The sequence below is a fragment of the Coregonus lavaretus genome, assembly GCF_964263955.1.
Source record: "Coregonus lavaretus genome assembly, chromosome: 8".
In the NCBI taxonomy this organism is placed as follows: domain Eukaryota; kingdom Metazoa; phylum Chordata; class Actinopteri; order Salmoniformes; family Salmonidae; genus Coregonus; species Coregonus lavaretus.
In genome coordinates, this window is record NC_139995.1 from 58932298 (window position 1) to 58955164 (window position 22867).

The 22867-nt window shown below is 47.1% G+C and overlaps 1 protein-coding gene across 1 annotated transcript in view; it reads left to right on the forward strand.

The window, feature by feature from the left end:
* The window catches only part of vgll4b (vestigial-like family member 4b), a 70723-nt gene that overhangs the window by 17834 nt on the left and 30022 nt on the right, over positions 1-22867 (forward strand). The window contains exon 2 of the mRNA XM_084167898.1: positions 14190-14409. Coding sequence (XP_084024024.1) covers positions 14190-14409 — 220 coding nt within the window. The remainder of the gene's footprint in view (positions 1-14189; positions 14410-22867) is intronic.

Consider the following 22867-nt stretch of genomic DNA (forward strand, 5'->3'; position numbering starts at 1 on the left):
ATGGTTAGTCAGGCTGGAGCTGACTGTTGTTGGGTGGTTAGTCAGGCTGGAGCTGACTGTTGTTGGATGGTTAGTCAGGCTGGAGCTGACTGTTGTTGGGTGGTTAGTCAGGCTGGAGCTGACTGTTGTTGGGTGGTTAGTCAGGCTGGAGCTGACTGTTGTTGGATGGTTAGTCAGGCTGGAGCTGACTGTTGGATGGTTAGTCAGGCTGGAGCTGACTGTTGTTGGATGGTTAGTCAGGCTGGAGCTGACTGTTGTTGGATGGTTAGTCAGGCTGGAGCTGACTGTTGGATGGTTAGTCAGGCTGGAGCTGACTGTTGTTGGATGGTTAGTCAGGCTGGAGCGGACTGTTGTTGGATGGTTAGTCAGGCTGGAGCGGACTGTTGTTGGATGGTTAGTCAGGCTGGAGCTGACTGTTGTTGGATGGTTAGTCAGGCTGGAGCTGACTGTTGTTGGATGGTTAGTCAGGCTGGAGCTGACTGTTGTTGGATGGTTAGTCAGGCTGGAGCTGACTGTTGTTGGATGGTTAGTCAGGCTGGAGCTGACTGTTGTTGGATGGTTAGTCAGGCTGGAGCGGACTGTTGTTGGATGGTTAGTCAGGCTGGAGCTGACTGTTGTTGGATGGTTAGTCAGGCTGTAGCTGACTGTTGGATGGTTAGTCAGGCTGGAGCTGACTGTTGGATGGTTAGTCAGGCTGGAGCTGACTGTTGTTGGATGGTTAGTCAGGCTGGAGCTGACTGTTGGATGGTTAGTCAGGCTGGAGCTGACTGTTGTTGGATGGTTAGTCAGGCTGGAGCTGACTGTTGGATGGTTAGTCAGGCTGGAGCTGACTGTTGTTGGATGGTTAGTCAGACTGGAGCTGACTGTTGTTGGATGGTTAGTCAGGCTGGAGCTGACTGTTGTTGGATGGTTAGTCAGGCTGGAGCTGACTGTTGTTGGATGGTTAGTCAGGCTGTAGCGGACTGTTGTTGGATGGTTAGTCAGGCTGGAGCTGACTGTTGTTGGATGGTTAGTCAGGCTGGAGCTGACTGTTGTTGGATGGTTAGTCAGGCTGGAGCTGACTGTTGTTGGATGGTTAGTCAGGCTGGAGCTGACTGTTGTTGGATGGTTAGTCAGGCTGGAGCTGACTGTTGTTGGATGGTTAGTCAGGCTGGAGCTGACTGTTGTTGGATGGTTAGTCAGGCTGTAGCGGACTGTTGTTGGATGGTTAGTCAGGCTGGAGCTGACTGTTGTTGGGTGGTTAGTCAGGCTGGAGCTGACTGTTGGATGGTTAGTCAGGCTGGAGCTGACTGTTGTTGGATGGTTAGTCAGGCTGGAGCTGACTGTTGTTGGATGGTTAGTCAGGCTGGAGCTGACTGTTGTTGGGTGGTTAGTCAGGCTGGAGCTGACTGTTGTTGGGTGGTTAGTCAGGCTGGAGCGGACTGTTGTTGGATGGTTAGTCAGGCTGGAGCTGACTGTTGTTGGATGGTTAGTCAGGCTGGAGCTGACTGTTGTTGGATGGTTAGTCAGGCTGGAGCGGACTGTTGTTGGATGGTTAGTCAGGCTGGAGCTGACTGTTGTTGGGTGGTTAGTCAGGCTGGAGCTGACTGTTGGATGGTTAGTCAGGCTGGAGCTGACTGTTGTTGGATGGTTAGTCAGGCTGTAGCTGACTGTTGGATGGTTAGTCAGGCTGGAGCTGACTGTTGTTGGATGGTTAGTCAGGCTGTAGCGGACTGTTGTTGGATGGTTAGTCAGGCTGGAGCTGACTGTTGTTGGGTGGTTAGTCAGGCTGGAGCTGACTGTTGTTGGGTGGTTAGTCAGGCTGGAGCGGACTGTTGTTGGATGGTTAGTCAGGCTGGAGCTGACTGTTGTTGGATGGTTAGTCAGGCTGGAGCTGACTGTTGGATGGTTAGTCAGGCTGGAGCGGACTGTTGTTGGGTGGTTAGTCAGGCTGGAGCTGACTGTTGTTGGATGGTTAGTCAGGCTGGAGCTGACTGTTGGATGGTTAGTCAGGCTGGAGCTGACTGTTGTTGGATGGTTAGTCAGGCTGGAGCTGACTGTTGGATGGTTAGTCAGGCTGGAGCTGACTGTTGTTGGGTGGTTAGTCAGGCTGGAGCTGACTGTTGTTGGATGGTTAGTCAGGCTGGAGCTGACTGTTGTTGGGTGGTTAGTCAGGCTGGAGCTGACTGTTGTTGGATGGTTAGTCAGGCTGGAGCTGACTGTTGTTGGATGGTTAGTCAGGCTGGAGCTGACTGTTGTTGGATGGTTAGTCAGGCTGGAGCTGACTGTTGTTGGATGGTTAGTCAGACTGGAGCTGACTGTTGTTGGATGGTTAGTCAGGCTGGAGCTGACTGTTGTTGGGTGGTTAGTCAGGCTGTAGCTGACTGTTGTTGGGTGGTTAGTCAGGCTGGAGCTGACTGTTGTTGGATGGTTAGTCAGGCTGGAGCTGACTGTTGTTGGATGGTTAGTCAGGCTGGAGCTGACTGTTGTTGGATGGTTAGTCAGGCTGGAGCTGACTGTTGTTGGATGGTTAGTCAGGCTGGAGCTGACTGTTGTTGGATGGTTAGTCAGGCTGGAGCTGACTGTTGTTGGATGGTTAGTCAGGCTGGAGCTGACTGCTGTTGGATGGTTAGTCAGGCTGGAGCTGACTGTTGTTGGATGGTTAGTCAGGCTGGAGCTGACTGTTGTTGGATGGTTAGTCAGGCTGGAGCTGACTGTTGTTGGATGGTTAGTCAGGCTGGAGCTGACTGCTGTTGGATGGTTAGTCAGGCTGTAGCGGACTGTTGTTGGATGGTTAGTCAGGCTGGAGCTGACTGTTGTTGGATGGTTAGTCAGGCTGGAGCTGACTGTTGTTGGATGGTTAGTCAGGCTGGAGCTGACTGTTGTTGGATGGTTAGTCAGGCTAGAGCTGACTGTTGTTGGATGGTTAGTCAGGCTGGAGCTGACTGTTGGATGGTTAGTCAGGCTGGAGCGGACTGTTGTTGGATGGTTAGTCAGGCTGGAGCTGACTGTTGGATGGTTAGTCAGGCTGGAGCTGACTGTTGTTGGGTGGTTAGTCAGGCTGGAGCTGACTGTTGTTGGATGGTTAGTCAGGCTGGAGCTGACTGTTGTTGGATGGTTAGTCAGGCTGGAGCTGACTGTTGTTGGATGGTTAGTCAGGCTGGAGCGGACTGTTGGATGGTTAGTCAGGCTGGAGCGGACTGTTGTTGGATGGTTAGTCAGGCTGGAGCTGACTGTTGTTGGATGGTTAGTCAGGCTGGAGCTGACTGTTGGATGGTTAGTCAGGCTGGAGCGGACTGTTGGATGGTTAGTCAGGCTGGAGCGGACTGTTGTTGGATGGTTAGTCAGGCTGGAGCTGACTGTTGGATGGTTAGTCAGGCTGGAGCTGACTGTTGGATGGTTAGTCAGGCTGGAGCTGACTGTTGTTGGATGGTTAGTCAGGCTGGAGCTGACTGTTGTTGGATGGTTAGTCAGGCTGGAGCGGACTGTTGTTGGATGGTTAGTCAGGCTGGAGCTGACTGTTGTTGGATGGTTAGTCAGGCTGGAGCGGACTGTTGTTGGGTGGTTAGTCTGGCTGGAGCTGACTGTTGGATGGTTAGTCAGGCTGGAGCTGACTGTTGTTGGATGGTTAGTCAGGCTGGAGCTGACTGTTGTTGGATGGTTAGTCAGGCTGGAGCGGACTGTTGTTGGATGGTTAGTCAGGCTGGAGCTGACTGTTGTTGGATGGTTAGTCAGGCTGGAGCGGACTGTTGTTGGGTGGTTAGTCAGGCTGGAGCTGACTGTTGGATGGTTAGTCAGGCTGGAGCTCTGTTGTTGGATGGTTAGTCAGGCTGGAGCTGACTGTTGTTGGATGGTTAGTCAGGCTGTAGCTGACTGTTGTTGGATGGTTAGTCAGGCTGGAGCTGACTGTTGTTGGGTGGTTAGTCAGGCTGGAGCTGACTGTTGTTGGATGGTTAGTCAGGCTGGAGCTGACTGTTGGATGGTTAGTCAGGCTGGAGCTCTGTTGTTGGATGGTTAGTCAGGCTGGAGCTGACTGTTGGATGGTTAGTCAGGCTGGAGCTCTGTTGTTGGATGGTTAGTCAGGCTGGAGCGGACTGTTGTTGGATGGTTAGTCAGGCTGGAGCTGACTGTTGTTGGATGGTTAGTCAGGCTGGAGCGGACTGTTGTTGGATGGTTAGTCAGGCTGGAGCTGACTGTTGGATGGTTAGTCAGGCTGGAGCTGACTGTTGTTGGATGGTTAGTCAGGCTGGAGCTGACTGTTGTTGGATGGTTAGTCAGGCTGGAGCTGACTGTTGTTGGATGGTTAGTCAGGCTGGAGCGGACTGTTGTTGGATGGTTAGTCAGGCTGGAGCTGACTGTTGGATGGTTAGTCAGGCTGGAGCTGACTGTTGTTGGATGGTTAGTCAGGCTGGAGCGGACTGTTGTTGGATGGTTAGTCAGGCTGGAGCTGACTGTTGTTGGATGGTTAGTCAGGCTGGAGCTGACTGTTGTTGGATGGTTAGTCAGGCTGGAGCTGACTGTTGTTGGATGGTTAGTCAGGCTGGAGCTGACTGTTGTTGGATGGTTAGTCAGGCTGGAGCTGACTGTTGTTGGATGGTTAGTCAGGCTGGAGCTGACTGTTGTTGGATGGTTAGTCAGGCTGGAGCTGACTGTTGTTGGATGGTTAGTCAGGCTGGAGCTGACTGTTGGATGGTTAGTCAGGCTGGAGCTGACTGTTGTTGGATGGTTAGTCAGGCTGGAGCTGACTGTTGTTGGATGGTTAGTCAGGCTGGAGCTGACTGTTGTTGGATGGTTAGTCAGGCTGGAGCTGACTGTTGTTGGATGGTTAGTCAGGCTGGAGCTGACTGTTGTTGGATGGTTAGTCAGGCTGGAGCTGACTGTTGGATGGTTAGTCAGGCTGGAGCTGACTGTTGTTGGATGGTTAGTCAGGCTGGAGCTGACTGTTGTTGGGTGGTTAGTCAGGCTGGAGCTGACTGTTGTTGGGTGGTTAGTCAGGCTGGAGCTGACTGTTGTTGGATGGTTAGTCAGGCTGGAGCTGACTGTTGTTGGGTGGTTAGTCAGGCTGGAGCTGACTGTTGTTGGATGGTTAGTCAGGCTGGAGCTGACTGTTGTTGGATGGTTAGTCAGGCTGGAGCGGACTGTTGTTGGATGGTTAGTCAGGCTGGAGCTGACTGTGTTGTGGTGTGTGTTGTTGTGAGTTGTTGGTTGTGTGTGAGTGGCTGTGCTGTGCTTTGTTAGTGGTTGTGTTGTGAGTGGCTGCATTGTTGTGGTTTTAGTGGCTGTGCTGTGAGTGGCTGTGTTTTGTTATGAGTGCTTGGCTGGATAGTAAGGCTGTAGCTTGTAGGCTTTAGCTTGTAGGCTGTAGCTTGTAGGCTGTAGCTTGTAGGCTGTAGCTTGTAGGCTGTAGCCTGTAGGCTGTAGGCTGTAGCTTGTAGGCTGTAGCTTGTAGCCTGTAGGCTGTAGCTTGTAGCCTGTAGCCTGTAGCTTGTAGGCTTTAGCTTGTAGGCTGTAGCCTGTAGCTTGTAGCCTGTAGCTTGTAGCCTGTAGGCTGTAGCCTGTAGCTTGTAGCCTGTAGCTTGTAGGCTGTAGCTTGTAGTCTGTAGCCTGTAGCTTGTAGGCTGTAGCTTGTAGGCTTTAGCTTGTAGGCTGTAGCCTGTAGCTTGTAGCCTGTAGCTTGTAGCCTGTAGGCTGTAGCCTGTAGCTTGTAGCCTGTAGCTTGTAGCCTGTAGGCTGTAGCCTGTAGGCTGTAGGCTGTAGCTTGTAGGCTGTAGGCTGTAGCCTGTAGCTTGTAGCCTGTAGCTTGTAGCCTGTAGGCTGTAGGCTGTAGCCTGTAGGCTGTAGCTTGTAGGCTGTAGGCTGTAGCTTGTAGTCTGTAGCCTGTAGGCTGTAGCTTGGAGGCTGTAGCTTGGAGGCTGTAGCTTGTAGGCTGTAGGCTGTAGCTTGTAGCCTGTAGGCTGTAGGCTGTAGCTTACTCTCTCTCGCTTTCTCTCTCCTGCCAAAAACAATGATGTCATCTTTGTTGCCATGGAGCGCTCTGACGAGCAGAATCACGGCAGTCAGGAAAATGGGTGGCTTGTTTAGAAGGCTCCCTCTGCACATTCTACTGTTCTACACATTCTAAATGCTCTTAGTTCATTCCATTTCAATACTCGTTGTTTGAATTGTTCCGAATAAGAATGGACTGGATTGTTTTCACAGTATTTAGTTTTATTGTATTTCTGTGAACAATACGGTGCATTGAGTTGTATGACCCTAGGCCTAGCTTGACAATGTGACTACTGTGCATTAGTTAGGTGAACAATGCTGTACATTGTTAAGGCACAGAAGATGTGTATGTTGTAATTATCTGCTTTGAAATGTTTCACACGTAAACTCGGCTCAGTAAAATGCTTCTCAGAGTTGAGTGAGTGTAACATTGGCCTAAACTCTTCTAGTGGAAAGTCCCCATGGGTACATATTGCCAGTAGTACTTTTCCTGCCCCCCTCCCCCCTCCCCTCCCCCCACACACACACACACACACACACACACACTGAACTCTCTGCTATGCTTTGCTATTCTCTGGGACCAAGAAGGAACAGCATACAACATGTATTTTAACATGTTTTGTTATTCAAACATTTCAACCAGTTTCCTGCAGACCTACCATGCTAGGACATTCAACATTCAGCAACGTGTTGCGTTTTACAGTGTTTACTGGACGTTTGATATTAAATAATAGCTGTGTGGTGTACACATTTTAACACCGTAGTAAAGGACCCTTCCCTGCTGTTCCACGGTACTGTAATCTAACTACTCTAACGTTTAACAGCCATGTAGACACGTAACCAGAACAGAGTGAGAGACTCACTGTCCGTCCACATCAGTTACTTGGTTCATATAAACCAAGGGGCGGCAGGTAGCTTAGTGGTTTAAGAGCGTTGTGCCAGTAACCGAAAAGGTCGCTGGTTCTAATCCCAGAGCCGACTAGGTGACAAATCTGTCGATGTGCCCTTGAGCAAGGCACTTAACCCTAATTGCGCCTGTAAGTTGCTCTGGATAAGAGCGTCTGCTAAATTACCCCCCCCCAAAAATAAAGAAACATTCCTCGAATCCAAGTGAAATTAGGTTGAAAGAGCTTACACAGTTCATTGCATTGTGTCATTAAATCCCTGTAGCCAGCGTGTTTTGTGTTCTGACCGTCTGGAGCCAGCGTGTTTTGTGTTCTGACCGTCTGGAGCCAGCGTGTTTTGTGTTCTGACCGTCTGGAGCCAGCGTGTTTTGTGTTCTGACCGTCTGGAGCCAGCGTGTTTTGTGTTCTGACCGTCTGGAGCCAGCGTGTTTTGTGTTCTGACCGTCTGGAGCCAGCGTGTTTTGTGTTCTGACCGTCTGGAGCCAGCGTGTTTTGTGTTCTGACCGTCTGGAGCCAGCGTGTTTTGTGTTCTGACCGTCTGGAGCCAGCGTGTTTTGTGTTCTGACCGTCTGGAGCCAGCGTGTTTTGTGTTCTGACCGTCTGGAGCCAGCGTGTTTTGTGTTCTGACCGTCTGGAGCCAGCGTGTTTTGTGTTCTGACCGTCTGCAGTGTGTGGAAAGCTCCCAAGTGTTGTTGTAGAAGGCTTTACTTGCTATGATTGTGTTAGCTGTATTACCTACCTGGAAATCGCTCTGGATAAGGCAGTTATGTTTTTATTTTGATGCTGGTGATAATGTTAGAGATAGAAATGTCATCAGTACAGCTTCCTCCCCATTGATAACAAGGTGTTCTAAATGGTCTCTCTCTCTCTCTCTCTCATTCAATTCAATTTCAATTTAAGGGCTTTATTGGCATGGGAAACGTATGTTAACATTGCCAAAGCAAGTGAAGTAGATGGTAAACAAAAGTGAAATAAACAATAAATATTAACAGTAAACATTACACTCAGAAGTTCCAAAAGAATAAAGACATTTCAAATGTCATATTATGTATATATACAGTGTTGTAATGATGTGCAAAATAGTTCATGTACAAATGGGAAAATAAATAAACATAAATATGGGTTGTATTTACAATGGTGTTTGTTCTTCACTGGTTGCCCTTTTCTTGTGGCAACAGGTCACAAATCTTGCTGCTGTGATGGCACACTGTGGTTTTTCACCCAATAGATATGGGAGTTTATCAAAATTGGGTTTGTTTTCGGATTCTTTGTGGATCTCTGTAATCATTTGGCAGGAGGTTAGGAAGTGCAGTTCAGTTTCCACCTCATTTTGTGGGCAGTGTGCACATAGCCTGTCTTCTCTTGAGAGCCAGGTCTGCCTACGGCGGCCTTTCTCAATAGCAAGGCTATGCTCACTGAGTCTGTACATAGTCAAAGCTTTCCTTAAGTTGGGTCAGTCACAGTGGTCAGGTATTCTGCCACTGTGTACTCTCTGTTTAGGGCCAAATAGCATTCTAGTTTGCTCTGTTTTTTTGCTTGTTCTTTCCAATGTGTCAAGTAATTCTCTTTTTGTTTTCTCATGATTTGGTTGGGTCTAATTGTGTTGTTGTTGTCCTGGGGCTCTGTGGGGTCTGTTTGTGTTTTGTGAACAGAGCCCCAGGACCAGCTTACTTGGGGGACTCTTCTCCAAGTTCATCTCTCTGTAGGTGATGGCTTTGCTATGGAAGGTTTGGGCATCGCTTCCTTTAAGTGGTTATAGAATTTAACAGCTCTTTTCTGGATTTTGATAATTAGCGGGTATCAGCCTAATTCTGCTCTGCATCCATTATTTGGTGTTTTTCGTTGTACACTGAGGATATTTTTGCAGAATTCTGCATGCAGAGTCTCAATTTGGAGTTTGTCCCATTTTGTAAATTCTTGGTTGGTCAGCGGACCCCAAACCTCACAACCATAAAGGGCAATGGGTTCTATAACTGATTCAAGTATTTTTAGCCAGATCCTAATTGTGATGTCAAATTTTATGTTCCTTTTGATGGCATAGAAGGCCCTTCTTGCCTTGTCTCTCAGATCGTTCACAGCTTTGTGGAAGTTACCTATGGCGCTGATGTTTAGGCCGAGGTATGTATAGTTTTTTGTGTGCTCTAGGGCAACGGTGTCTAGATGGAATTTGTATTTGTGGTCCTGGCAACTGGACCTTTTTTGGAACACCATTATTTTTGTCTTACTGAGATTTACTGTCAGAATCTGTGCAGAAGATCTAGGTGCTGCTGTAGGCCCTCCTTGGTTGGTGACAGAAGCACCAGATCATCAGTAGACATTTGACTTCAGATTCTAGTAGGGTGAGGCCGGGTGCTGCAGACTGTTCTAGTGCCCTCACCAATTCGTTGATATATATGTTGAAGAGGGTGGGGCTTAAACTGCATCCCTGTCTCACACCACGGCCCTGTGGAAAGAAATGTGTGTGTTCTTTGCCAATTTTAACCGCACACTTGTTGTTTGTGTACATGGATTTTATAATGTCGTATATTTTTCCCCCAACCCCACTTTCCATCAATTTGTATAGCAAACCCTCATGCCAAATTGAGTCAAAAGCTTTTTTGAAATCAACAAAGCATGAGAAGACTTTGCCTTTGTTTTGTTTGTTTGTCCATTAGGGTGTGCAGGGTGAATATGTGGTCTGTCGTATGGTAATTTGGTAAAAAAACAACTTGACATTTGCTCAGTACATTGTTTTCACTTAGGAAATGAACTATTCTGCTGTTAATGATAATGCAGAGGATTTTCCCAAGGTTGCTGTTGACGCATATCCCACGGTAGTTATTGGGGGCAAATTTGTCTCCACTTTTGTGGATTGGGGTGATCAGTCCTTGGTTCCAAATACAGTGAGGGAAAAAAGTATTTGATCCCCTGCTGATTTTGTACTTTTGCCCACTGACAAAGAAATGATCAGTGTATAATTTTAATGGTAGGTTTATTTGAACAGTGAGAGACAGAATAACAACAAAAAAATCCAGAAAAACGCATGTCAAAAATGTTATAAATTGATTTGCATTTTAATGAGGGAAATAAGTATTTGACCCCCTCTCAATCAGAAAGATTTCTGGCTCCCAGGTGTCTTTTATACAGGTAACGAGCTGAGATTAGGAGCACACTCTTAAAGGGAGTGCTCCTAATCTCAGCTTGTTACCTGTATAAAAGATACCTGTCCACAGAAGCAATCAATCAATCAGATTCCAAACTCTCCACCATGGCCAAGACCAAAGAGCTCTCCAAGGATGTCAGGGACAAGATTGTACACCTACACAAGGCTGGAATGGACTACAAGACCATCGCCAAGCAGCTTGGTGAGGTGACAACAGTTAGTGCGATTATTCGCAAATGGAAGAAACACAAAATAACTGTCAATCTCCCTCGGCCTGGGGCTCCATGCAAGATCTCACCTCGTGGAGTTGCAATGATCATGAGAACGGTGAGGAATCAGCCCAGAACTACACGGGAGGATCTTGTCAATGATCTCAAGGCAGCTGGGACCATAGTCACCAAGAAAACAATTGGTAACACACTACGCCGTGAAGGACTGAAATCCTGCAGCGCCCGCAAGGTCCCCCTGCTCAAGAAAGCACATATACAGGCCCGTCTGAAATTTGCCAATGAACATCTGAATGGTTCAGAGGAGAACTGGGTGAAAGTGTTGTGGTCAGATGAGACCAAAATCGAGCTCTTTGGCATCAACTCAACTCGCCGTGTTTGGAGGAGGAGGAATGCTGCCTATGACCCCAAGAACACCATCCCCACCGTCAAACATGGAGGTGGAAACATTATGCTTTGGGGGTGTTTTTCTGCTAATGGGACAGGACAACTTCACCGCATCAAAGGGACGATGGACGGGGCCATGTACCGTCAAATCTTGGGTGAGAACCTCCTTCCCTCAGCCAAGGCATTGACATTTTTTTTTGTTTTTTTTTGTTTCACCTTTATTTAACCAGGTAAGCCAGTTGAGAACAAGTTCTTATTTACAACTGCGACCTGGCCAAGATAAAGCAAAGCAGTGCGATAAAAACAACAACACAGTGTTACATATGGGGTAAAAAAAAATAACAAAGTCAAAAAATACAACAGAAAATATATATACAGTGTGTGCAAATGTAGCAAGTTATGGAGGTAAGGCAATAAATAGGCCATAGTGCAAAATAATTACAATTAGTATTAACACTGGAATGATAGATGTGCAGAAGATGATGTGCAAATAGAGATACTGGGGTGCAAAAGAGCAAAATAAATAACAATATAGGGATGAGGTAGTTGGGTGGGCTAATTTCAGATGGGCTGTGTACAGGTGCAGTGATCGGTAAGGTACTCTGACAACTGATGCTTAAAGTTAGTGAGTGAGATAAGAGTCTCCAGCTTCAGAGATTTTTGCAATTCGTTCCAGTCATTGGCAGCAGAGAACTGGAAGGAATGGCGGCCAAAGGAGGTGTTGGCTTTGGGGATGACCAGTGAGATATACCTGCTGGTGCGCAGACTACGAGTGGGTGCTGCTATGGTGACCAATGAGCTAAGATAAGGCAGGGATTTGCCTAGCAGTGATTTATAGATGGCCTGGAGCCAGTGGGTTTGACGACGAACATGTAGTGAGGACCAGCCAACAAGAGCGTACAGGTCACAGTGGTGGGTAGTGTATGGGGCTTTGGAGACAAAACGGACGGCACTGTGATAGACTACATCCAATTTGCTGAGTAGTGTTGGAGGCTATTTTGTAAATGACATCACCGAAGTCAAGAATTGGTAGGATAGTCAGTTTTACGAGGGCATGTTTGGCAGCATGAGTGAAGGAGGCTTTGTTGCGAAATAGGAAGCCGATTCTAGATTTAACTTTGGATTGGAGATTCTTAATGTGAGTCTGGAAGGAGAGTTTACAGTCTAACCAGACACCTAGGTATTTGTAGTTGTCCACATACTCTAGGTCAGACCCGTCGAGAGTAGTAATTCTAGTCAGGTGGGCGGGTGCCAGCAGCGTTTGATTGAAGAGCATGCATTTTTAGTTTTACTAGTGTTTAAGAGCAGTTGGAGGCTACTGAAGGAGTGTTGTATGGCATTGAAGCTCGTTTGGAGGTTTGTTAACAGATGTATACAAAATGGTGTCGTCTGCGTAGAGGTGGATCTGAGAGTCACCAGCAGCAAGAGCGACATCATTGATATACACGGAGAAAAGAGTCGGCCCAAGAATTGAACCCTGTGGCACCCCCATAGAGACTGCCATAGGTCCATACAACAGGCCCTCCAATTTGACACATTGAACTCTATCTGAGAAGTAGTTGGTGAACCAGGCGAGGCAGTCATTTGAGAAACCAAGGCTATTTAGTCTGCCAATAAGAATGCGGTGGTTGACAGAGTCGAAAGCCTTGGCTAGGTCGAGGAAGACGGCTGCACAGTACTGTCTATTATCGATCGCGGTTATAATATCGTTTAGGACCTTGAGCGTGGCTGAAGTGCACCCATGACCAGCTCGGAAACCGGATTGCATAGCGGAGAAGGTACGGTGGAATTCGAAATGGTCGGTGATCTGTTTGTTAACTTGGCTTTCAAAAACTTTCAAAAGGCAGGGCAGGATGGATATAGGTCTGTAACAGTTTGGATCTAGAGTGTCACCCACTTTGAAGAGGGGGATGACCGCGGCAGCTTTCCAATCTCTGGGGATCTCAGACGTTACGAAAGAGAGGTTGAACAAGCTAGTAATAGGGGTTGCGACAATTTTGGCCGCTAGTTTTAGAAAGAAAGGGTCCAGATTGTCTAGCCCAGCTGATTTGTAAGGGTCCAGATTTTGCAGCTCTTTCAGAACATCAGCTGTCTGAATTTGTGTGAAGGAGAAGCTGGGGGGGCGGGGGGCATGGGCAAGTTGCAGCGGAGGGTGCAGAGCTGGTGGCCGGGGTAGTGGTAGCCAGGTGGAAAGCATGGCCAGCCGTAGCAAAATGCTTGTTGAAATTCTCGATTATTGTAGATTTATCGGTGGTGATAGTGTTTCCTAGCCTCAGTGCAGTGGGCAGCTGGGAGGAGGTGCTCTTATTCTCCATGGACTTTACAGTGTTCCAAAACTTTTTGGAGTTAGTGCTACAGGATGCTACAGAAATTTCTGTTTGAAAAAGTTAGCCTTTGCTTTCCTGACTGCTTGTGTATATTGGTTCCTAACTTCCCTGAAAAGTTGCATATCGCGGTGTCGTGGATGGGTATTCCAGCATGACAATGACCCAAAACACACGGCCAAGGCAACAAAGGAGTGGCTCAAGAACAAGCACATTAAGGTCCTGGAGTGGCCAAGCCAGTCTCCAGACCTTAATCCCATAGAAAATCTGTGGAGGGAGCTGAAGGTTCGAGTTGCCACACGTCAGCCTCGAAACCTTAATGACTTGGAGAAGATCTGCAAAGAGGAGTGGGACAAAATCCCTCCTGAGATGTGTGCAAACCTGGTGGCCAACTACAAGAAACGTCTGACCTCTGTGATTGCCAACAAGGGTTTTGCCACCAAGTACTAAGTCATTTTTTGCAGAGGGGTCAAATACTTATTTCCCTCATTAAAATGCAAATCAATTTATAACATTTTTGACATGCGTTTTTCTGGATTTTTTTGTTGTTATTCTGTCTCTCACTGTTCAAATAAACCTACCATTAAAATTATAGACTGATCATGTCTTTGTCAGTGGGCAAACGTACAAAATCAGCAGGGGATCAAATACTTTTATTCCTCACTGTATTGGGGAAGATGCCAGAGCTAAGGATGATGTTAAATAGTTTAAGTATAGCTAATTGGAATTTGTGGTCTGTATATTTTATCATTTCATTGAAGATACCATCAACACCACAGGCCTTTTTGGGTTGGAGGGTTTGTATTTTGTCCTGTAGTTCATTCAATGTAATTGGAGAATCCAGTGGGTTCTGGTAGTCTTTAATAGTTGATTCTAAGATTTGCATTTGATCATGTATATTTTTTTGCTGTTTGTTCTTTGTTATAGGGCCAAAAAGATTGGAGAAGTGGTTTACCCATACATCTCTGTTTTGGATAGATAGCTCTCTTTCCTACTCTCCCTCCCCGTTGATAAGAAGGCGTTCTAAATGTTGTCTCCTCTCTCTCTCTCTCTCTCTCTCTCTCTCTCTCTCTCTCTCTCTCTCTCTCTCTCTCTCTCTCTCCCCGTTGATAACAAGACATTCTAAATGTTGTCTCTCTCTCTCTTCTCTCTCTCTCGCTCTCTCTCTCTCCCTCCCTCCCCGTTGATAACAAGGCGTTCTAAATGTTCTCTCTCTCTCTCTCTCCCCCTCCCCATCCAGGCGAGGCAGCGCTGCGAGGTGACCCCAGGATGCACCAGTCCATGTCCCTGTCATCACCTGGCATCACCAACCACAGCCACCGGACAGGCCCTCCTCCCATCAGCCCCGTTAAGAGGAAGCTCAGCCTCAGCCACAGTACAGCACAGGACCAACAGGGCAATGATGACCAAGACTGTGACAACCAACATGCCAAGATGAGCCGGCTGTTTGCTGCACAGCTGTAAGTAGACACACACACACACGCACGCGCACGCACGCACGCACGCACGCACGCACACACACAAAGTGACATTAGTTTTCTCCACACACATTTCTGACATCTTAATGGAATGTTTTCCAAAGCTATTCAACTTCACAGGGAAGTGTTTTGCAGATGTCCACTGTTGTCAGAGGGCAGTCCCATGCCGGGGCCCATGTGAGGCCTGTACAGGTAGCCATAAACAGGAGTTAGTTAGCGAACACCCCACCATGCTCAGGGCTTTTTTTGCCATTGAAATCTTTTGGCGGACCGCTCCTTCGGGACGCCTAAGTCCAAACAGTGTACGTTTTTTGGGATGGAAAAAATGCTTTCAGTGTAAACTTTAAACAAAATGGCTAAATAGCTAATCAAATGCCTACCCAGACACATTTCTAGAAATTTTTGGAAATTGGCTTAAATGCAAAGATTTCTGTACACCTCCAAGATGTAGGGCCTCTGAAATTCAGTCGTGCCGACCGCGCCCATTGCCACGCCCCCCTGCCACGCCCCCTGCCACGCCCCCCTGACACTGCTCTAGTAATCCGTGATGCACAGAGAGAGGTTGGCATGGTTCTACTGCTCTCTGAGGCACAGAGAGAGGTTGGCATGGTTCTACTGCTCTCTGAGGCACAGAGAGAGGTTGGCATGGTTCTACTGCTCTCTGAGGCACAGAGAGAGGTTGGCATGGTTCTACTGCTCTCTGATGCACAGAGAGGTTGGCATGGTTCTACTGCTCTCTGAGGCACAGAGAGAGGTTGGCATGGTTCTACTGCTCTCTGAGGCACAGAGAGAGGTTGGCATGGTTCTACTGATCTCTGAGGCACAGAGAGAGGTTGGCATGGTTCTACTGCTCTCTGAGGCACAGAGAGAGGTTGGCATGGTTCTACTGCTCTCTGAGGCACAGAGAGAGGTTGGCATGGTTCTACTGCTCTCTGAGGCACAGAGAGAGGTTGGCATGGTTCTACTGCTCTCTGAGGCACAGAGAGAGGTTGGCATGGTTCTACTGCTCTCTGAGGCACAGAGAGAGGTTGGCATGGTTCTACTGCTCTCTGAGGCACAGAGAGAGGTTGGCATGGTTCTACTGCTCTCTGAGGCACAGAATTCCTCACATACCATGCCTGTGATTGGAGCACATGGCTGGGCTGTGGAGCTGGTGGAGCTGGTGGAAGCTGGCCATGCCCTCCCCTATGTTTCCGGGCTGTTTCTCAAATGGCACAAAAAGGTCAAAAAGTTTTGCACTATATAGGGAACAGGGTGCCATTTGAGGATGCAGGCCTGGTGGTCGAGGCTGCTGCTCACGTTCCTGCCTTCATCCTTCCTCCTCTGCTCCCCTCCCTCCCCTGCTTGTCCTCTTCTCCTCCCTCCCCTCCCTCCCCTGCTTGTCCTCTTCTCCTCCCTCCCCTGCTTGTCCTCTTCTCCTCCTCTCCCCTGCTTGTCCTCTTCTCCTCCTCTCCCCTGCTTGTCCTCTTCTCCTCCCTCCCCTGCTTGTCCTCTTCTCCTCCCTCCCCTGCTTGTCCTCTTCTCTTCCCTCCCCTCCCTCCCCTGCTTGTCCTCTTCTCCTCCCTCCCCTGCTTGTCCTCTTCTCCTCCTCTCCCCTGCTTGTCCTCTTCTCCTCCTCTCCCCTGCTTGTCCTCTTCTCCTCCTCTCCCCTGCTTGTCCTCTTCTCCTCCCTCCCCTGCTTGTCCTCTTCTCCTCCCTCCCCTGCTTGTCCTCTTCTCCTCCCTCCCCTGCTTGTCCTCTTCTCCTCCTCTCCCCTGCTTGTCCTCTTCTCCTCCTCTCCCCTGCTTGTCCTCTTCTCCTCCTCTCCCCTGCTTGTCCTCTTCTCCTCCTCTCCCCTGCTTGTCCTCCCTCCCCTCTCTCCCCTGCTTGTCCTCCCTCCCCTCTCTCCCCTGCTTGTCCTCTTCTCCTCCACTACCCTCTCTCTGCCTTTGTCGATCACGAGAAACTCTATAAATAGGAGTGGAAGTATTGATGGTAGATTGCCTGTATGGCTGAGGCAGCAGAGCCCACGGTGGATCAGCGCATATGTTTTTATTGATTGATACACTAAGGGATGGTACATTTCATGCTAACGTCATGCGTTCATTTGTGTTGGGAGCTCATTATCAGTTTATAAGTTAGAATGTTAGCAAGTTAAATGTCCGTTACCTTGAGCTAAGAGCTCGTGGGGGATTTAAGCCCTGAACGATGCCTGACGGGCAGCACTGTCTCCAAGGATGTGTGCCGCCCCCCAAGACCACAGCCAATTGCATGCAAGCAACAACGCAGCTAGTCTTGTGAGTGAACTAGTTAGTTAGGTAGTCTTATTAGCTAGCTATCTATGCTGGTCGTTAGCTTGCATAACTGATATGTATGTAATTGTAAGGGATACTTCATGTTTTATGGATAGTATTTACATTTACAGAGTGGGTGAGCTCCATTCCTGACAGGCTGATCAGATTCAATTTCAGCCTCAGAGGCTGATAAATCAGGATTGTGCCTTGTAAGCAGTTTCATAGGTAAAGCTCCTTGAAGGCAGATTAGCAGTCAAAGTGCTTTATATGCAGAAGCATATCTGATCCAGGGGGTGAGCTCGATTTCCTGGCAGGCTGATCAGATTCAACAGCAGCCTCAGAGGCTGATAAATCAGGATGCTGCCTTGTAGGCAGTCTGCAAAGAGCCTTACATATGAAACAGCTTAAAAGGCAGCATCCTGATTTATCAGCCTCTGAGGCTGCTGTTGAATCTGATCAGCCTGCCAGGAATCGAGCGTTCCTTGCATGCAATTGGCTGTGGTCTGCACGCAGCCTGGGACACAGTGCTGCCTATCGGGCATCATTCAGGACTTTATTTTTTTTACCAGGTAAGTTGACTGAACACGTTCTCATTTACAGCAACGACCTGGGGAATAGTTACAGGGGAGAGGAATGAGCCAATTGGAAGCTAATTAGGTGGCATGATGGCCAGCCTGGGATCTTTAGTGACCACAGAGAGTAAGGACACCCGTTTTTAACATCCCATCCGAAACAGGGCAATGTCCCCAATCACTACCCTGGGGCATTGGAATATATTTTTTGACCAGAGGAAAAAGTGCCTCCTACTGGCCCTCTAACACCACTTCCAGGAGCATCTGGTCTCCAATCCAGGGACCAACCAGGACCAACCCTGCTCAGCTTCAGAGGCAAGCCGGCAGTATGCCCCACGACTATATTGTGATCACAGGGCTCCTTGATGAGGTGGTTATCAGATCAATGCAGCCACGGGGCTCCTTGATGAGGTGGTTATCGTACATCTGAACAAATGAATGTATGACGCTTGGTACTTTAGAGGATCTCGTGATATCGACAAATAACTTTTGTTATGTAAATCAAGTCACATACACGTGTTTGCTTCTAGCTCCGACAGTGCAGTAATATCTAACAAGTAATGTCTAACAATTTAACAACATATACCCAATACACACAATCTAAGTAAGGAATGGAATAAAGAATACAGTTGAAGTCGGAAGTTTACATACACCTTAGCCAAATACATTTAAACTCAGTTTTTCACAATTCCTGACATTTAATCCTAGTAAAAATTCCCTGTCTTAGGTCAGTTAGGATCACCACTTTATTTTAAGAATGTGAAATGTCAGAATAATAGTAGAGAATTATTTATTTCAGCTTTTATTTCTTTCATCACATTCCCAGTGGGTCAGAAGTTTACATACACTCAATTAGTATTTGGTAGCATTGCCTTTAAATTGTTTAACTTGGAATTTTAAAAAAATGCAAATCAATTTATAACATTTTTGACATGTGTTTTTCTGGATTGTAAGCGTCCCAGAAGTTCGAATAGCAATGGTCGAGGGTTTTTGCCGCGCGAGTACAACAGTCGATATGTTGATAGAACTTCGGCAGCTTAGTCCTCAAATTTGCTTTGTTAAAATCCCCAGCTACAATAAATGCAGCCTCAGGATATGTGGTTTCCAGTTTGCATAAAGTATATTGGGTGATAATACGGTCGGCATTTGATTGAGGTATTAAAGGTCGGGTGAACAAAAGGACTTGAGTTCCTGTATGTTACTACAATTACACCATGAGTCGTTGATCATGAAACAAACACCTCTGCCCTTCTGCTTCCCGGAGAGATATTTATTTCTGTCTGTGCGATGAACTGAGAACCCATCTGGCTGGACCGATTTCGACAGAATATCCCGAGAGAGCCATGTTTCCGTGAAACGAAGTATGTTACAGGCCCTGATGTCTCTCTGGAAGAAACCCTTGCCCTGAGCTCGTCGACTTTGTTATCCAATGACTGAACATTTGTGAGTAATATACTCGGAAGTCGAAACAGCAGGCCGCTCCGAGTGCCTCTCTTCTGCCGCCGATGTTTTGGCTCCTGGGGAGAGCGAACAAAGGATCTGCTTCGGGAAAGTCGTATTCCTGGTCGTAATGCTGGTAGTTCTGGTGAGTTATCGGTGCTCTGATATCCAATAGTTTTTCCCGGCTGTATGTAATGATACAAAACATTTTCTGAGCTAATAATGAAAAAAATAATACATAAAAAACGAAATACCGCAAGGGGGTGCTAAAAACGCAAGAAAAGCCCATTGAGCCGCTATTACCAGAATGCTAACAAAATTAGCACAAACTAATACCCAAATCACATAGTTAATTAAATGCTAATGAGCGAAAACAAACTAATTGCAACAACAGAGACTCGCCGATAGATATAGAATGTTATGAACTAACCAGCTCGCTTTCTCCCGTTGTGCTATTTACAAACAAACGTGACTGGCTCAACTTTTCTGGGGAACTACGGTAATCTTTATAGTTTAAAATAATAATAAAAATTGCTACAAATATTAAAATGTATTGGAAAAAAATAAAAAGTTTTGACTGTATTGAAAAATCATCCAAATACCCCGGTATACGGTATACCGCCAAGCCTACGACCTGGGAATGTGTGGAGATAATTAGGAGCCCTCCATAAGAGAGACCAAACAATGACAGCGCGCCGTCACCACAGACAGGCAGACGTGATTTGGATAATATTAGATCTGAAAATATTTTGTGCAGTTTTGTAGAGATTCTGTGATTCTTTGGACATGACAATGGTCCTTTTTTTTTTTTAACCTTGTGAGCGGTTTGTCTCAACAAAGGATGGTACTGTCTATAGGGCATGGTGATGGTCTGGTTTATTGCATCTTCCAGATAATAGTTTAACGCCTCATTGGTGACAGACAGAGGGCAACATCTAGTCTGTTGTTCTTCAGATGCCCAGTTTAACTCTGGTTAACGATGTCAGCTCCAGACTGCTGCTCTTATTGAACAAGTGTTTTGTTACTGATTAGGTATATTTTCATTTCTGTGATTGACGTGGCATTACCCTGGAGCCTGTGTGTGGTGTGTGTTAGGGGGCTGTTCTCTTTCTCTCTCTCTCAATTCAAATGTGATTTTATTCGTCAATACAGGCGTGGACTAACAGTGAAATGTTACTTACGGGCCGTTCCCCACAATGCAGAGAGAAAGAAAATTGATTAATAATAGAAAAGTAAAACATGTAATAATAGATACACAGTAACGATAACTTGGCACTGAGTGGACAAAACATTAGGAACACCTGCTCTTTCCATGACATAGACTGACCAGGTGAATGTAGGTGAAAGCTATGATCCCTTATTGATGTCACTTGTTAAATCCACTTCAATCAGTGTAGATGAAGGGGAGGAGACAAGTTAAAGAAGGATTTTTAAGCCTGACATGGATTGTGTGTCATTCAGAGGGTGAATGGGCAAGACAAAAGATTTGTGCCTTTTGAACGGGGTATGGTAGTAGGTGCCAGGCGCACCGGTTTGAGTGTGTCAAGAACTGCAACTTTGTTGGGTCTCACAACGCTGCAGGGTTTTTCACGCTCAACAGTTTCCCATGTGTATCAAGAATGGCCCATCACCCAAAGGACATCCAGCCAACTTGACACAACTGTGGGAAGCATTGGAGTCAACATGGGGCCAGGATCCCTGTGGAACGCTTTCGACACCTTGTAGAGTCCACGGCCCAACGAATTGAGGCTGTTCCGAGGGCAAAATGGGGTGCAACTCAATATTAGGAAGGTGTTCCTAATTTTTTGTACTCTGTATACAAGGGGTTCCAGTACCGAGTCGATGTGCAGGGGTACGAGGTAATTGAGGTAGATACAGTATGTACATATAACTAGGAATAAAGTAACAGATGATAAACAGTAACAGCAGCAGTGATGAGTCAAGAAAGTTAGTGCAAAAGGGTCAATGCTGATAGTCCAGGTAGCTATTTGGTTAACTGTTTAACTATTTAGCAGTATTATTGCTTAGGGGTAGAAGCTGTTCAGGGTCCTGCTAGTTCCAGACTTGGTGCATCGGTACCGTTTGCCGTGCGGTAGCAGAGAGAACAGTCTATCACTTGGGTGGCTGGAGTCTGACATTTTTAGAGCCTTCCTCTGACACCGCCTGGTATAGAAGTCCTGGATGGTAGACTGCTCATGCGAATTGGAGTGGGTCCAGGGTGTCTGGGATGATGGTGTTGATGTGAGCCATGACCAGCCTTTCAAAGCATTTTGTGGCTACATGTGTGAATGCTAGACGAGTTACCTTGGTGGTCTGCTTGAAACATGTAGGTATTACAGACTAGGTCAGGGAGAGGTTGAAAATGTCAGTGAAGACACTTGCCAGTTGATCAGCGCATGCTCTGAGTACGCGTCCCGGTAATCTATCTGGCCCCGTGGTCTTGTGAATGTTAACCTGTTTAAAGGTCTTATTCACATTAGCTACGGAGAGCGTGATCACAGTCGTCCAGAACAGCTGGTGCTCTCAAGCATGGTTCAGTGTTGATTGCCTCGAAGCGAGCATAGAAGGCATTTAGCTCCTCTGCTAGGCTCGCGTCACTGGGCAGCTTGCAGCTTGGTTTCCCTATGTAATCCATGATAGTTTGCAAGCCCTGCCACATCCGATGAGTGTCAGAGCCAGTGTAGTAGGATTTGATCTTAGTCTTGTTATTGACGCTTTGCCTGTTTGATGGCGTAGCAGGATTTTTTTATAAGCGTCCTGGTTAGTGTCCCGTCCTTGAAAGCGGCAGCTCTAGCCTTTACCTCAGTGCGGATGTTGCCTGTAATCCATGGCTTCTGGTTGGGGTTTGTACGTACGGTCACTGTGGAGACGACACCGTCGATGCACTTATTAATGAAGCCGGTGACTGATGTGGTAAACTCCTCAATACCATCGGATGAATCCCAGAACATATTCCAGTCTGCTAGCGAAACAGTCCTGTAGCTTACCACATCTCTATTGAGATCGTCACTGATACTTCCTGTTTGAATTTTTGCTTGTAAGCAGGAATCAGGATGGTCTCATGGTCAGATTTGCCAAATGGAGGGCGAGGGAGAGCTTTGTATGTGTCTCTGTGTGTGGAGTAAAGGTGTGAATGAACAATGGTGACGGACGGAGGGCAACATCTAGGGATGTTGTAACGTGTGTGTGTGTGTGTTATTGACGTGGCAGTGTCCTGGAGCTCTGTGTGTGTTAACTGATACCTGATCCCTCATTCTGAGGCTGGGCTGCACCTAGTTCTTTCTCTGGTTTCTATAATGGCGAGGGACACAGGAAAACATGCAACTTTTGTCACAAAACCCTTTCACGTGGAAACAAGGGTAATATTTCACCTCCCTGGTCAGTTCTGCAGCAAAAACCATTAGATATCGACTGCAAATTGAGACATGTTGAATTGTAAAACAGACTGGAGTTCAGACGACAGGCAGCGGGGGCCATTTTCTCTTTCTCAAAACAAAGATCCCTTATCCTGTCCGTCAGACGGCTGTGGGCTGGAAGCCTGCTACTGCAACGGCCCGTCTCTCTCCCTCTGTCTGTTCCCTGCTGCAGTTACTCTCCTGTTAGCTGTCCCTGTCTGTCTGTCTGTATGTATGTATGTGCTCCATGACTTCAGCTTTAGCTCCATGACTTCAGCTTTAGCTCCATGACTACAGCTTTAGCTCCATGACTTCAGCTTTAGCTCCATGACTACAGCTTTAGCTCCATGACTACAGCTTTAGCTCCATGACTTCAGCTTTAGCTCCATGACTACAGCTTTAGCTCCATGACTACAGCTTTAGCTCCATGACTATAGCTTTAGCTCCATGACTACAGCTTTAGCTCCATGACTACAGCTTTAGCTCCATGACTACAGCTTTAGCTCCATGACTTCAGCTTTAGCTCCATGACTACAGCTTTAGCTCCATGACTACAGCTTTAGCTCCATGACTACAGCTTTAGCTCCATGACTACAGCTTTAGCTCCATGACTATAGCTTTAGCTCCATGACTATAGCTTTAGCTCCATGACTATAGCTTTAGCTCCATGACTATAGCTTTAGCTCCATGACTATAGCTTTAGCTCCATGACTATAGCTTTAGCTCCATGACTATAGCTTTAGCTCCATGACTACAGCTT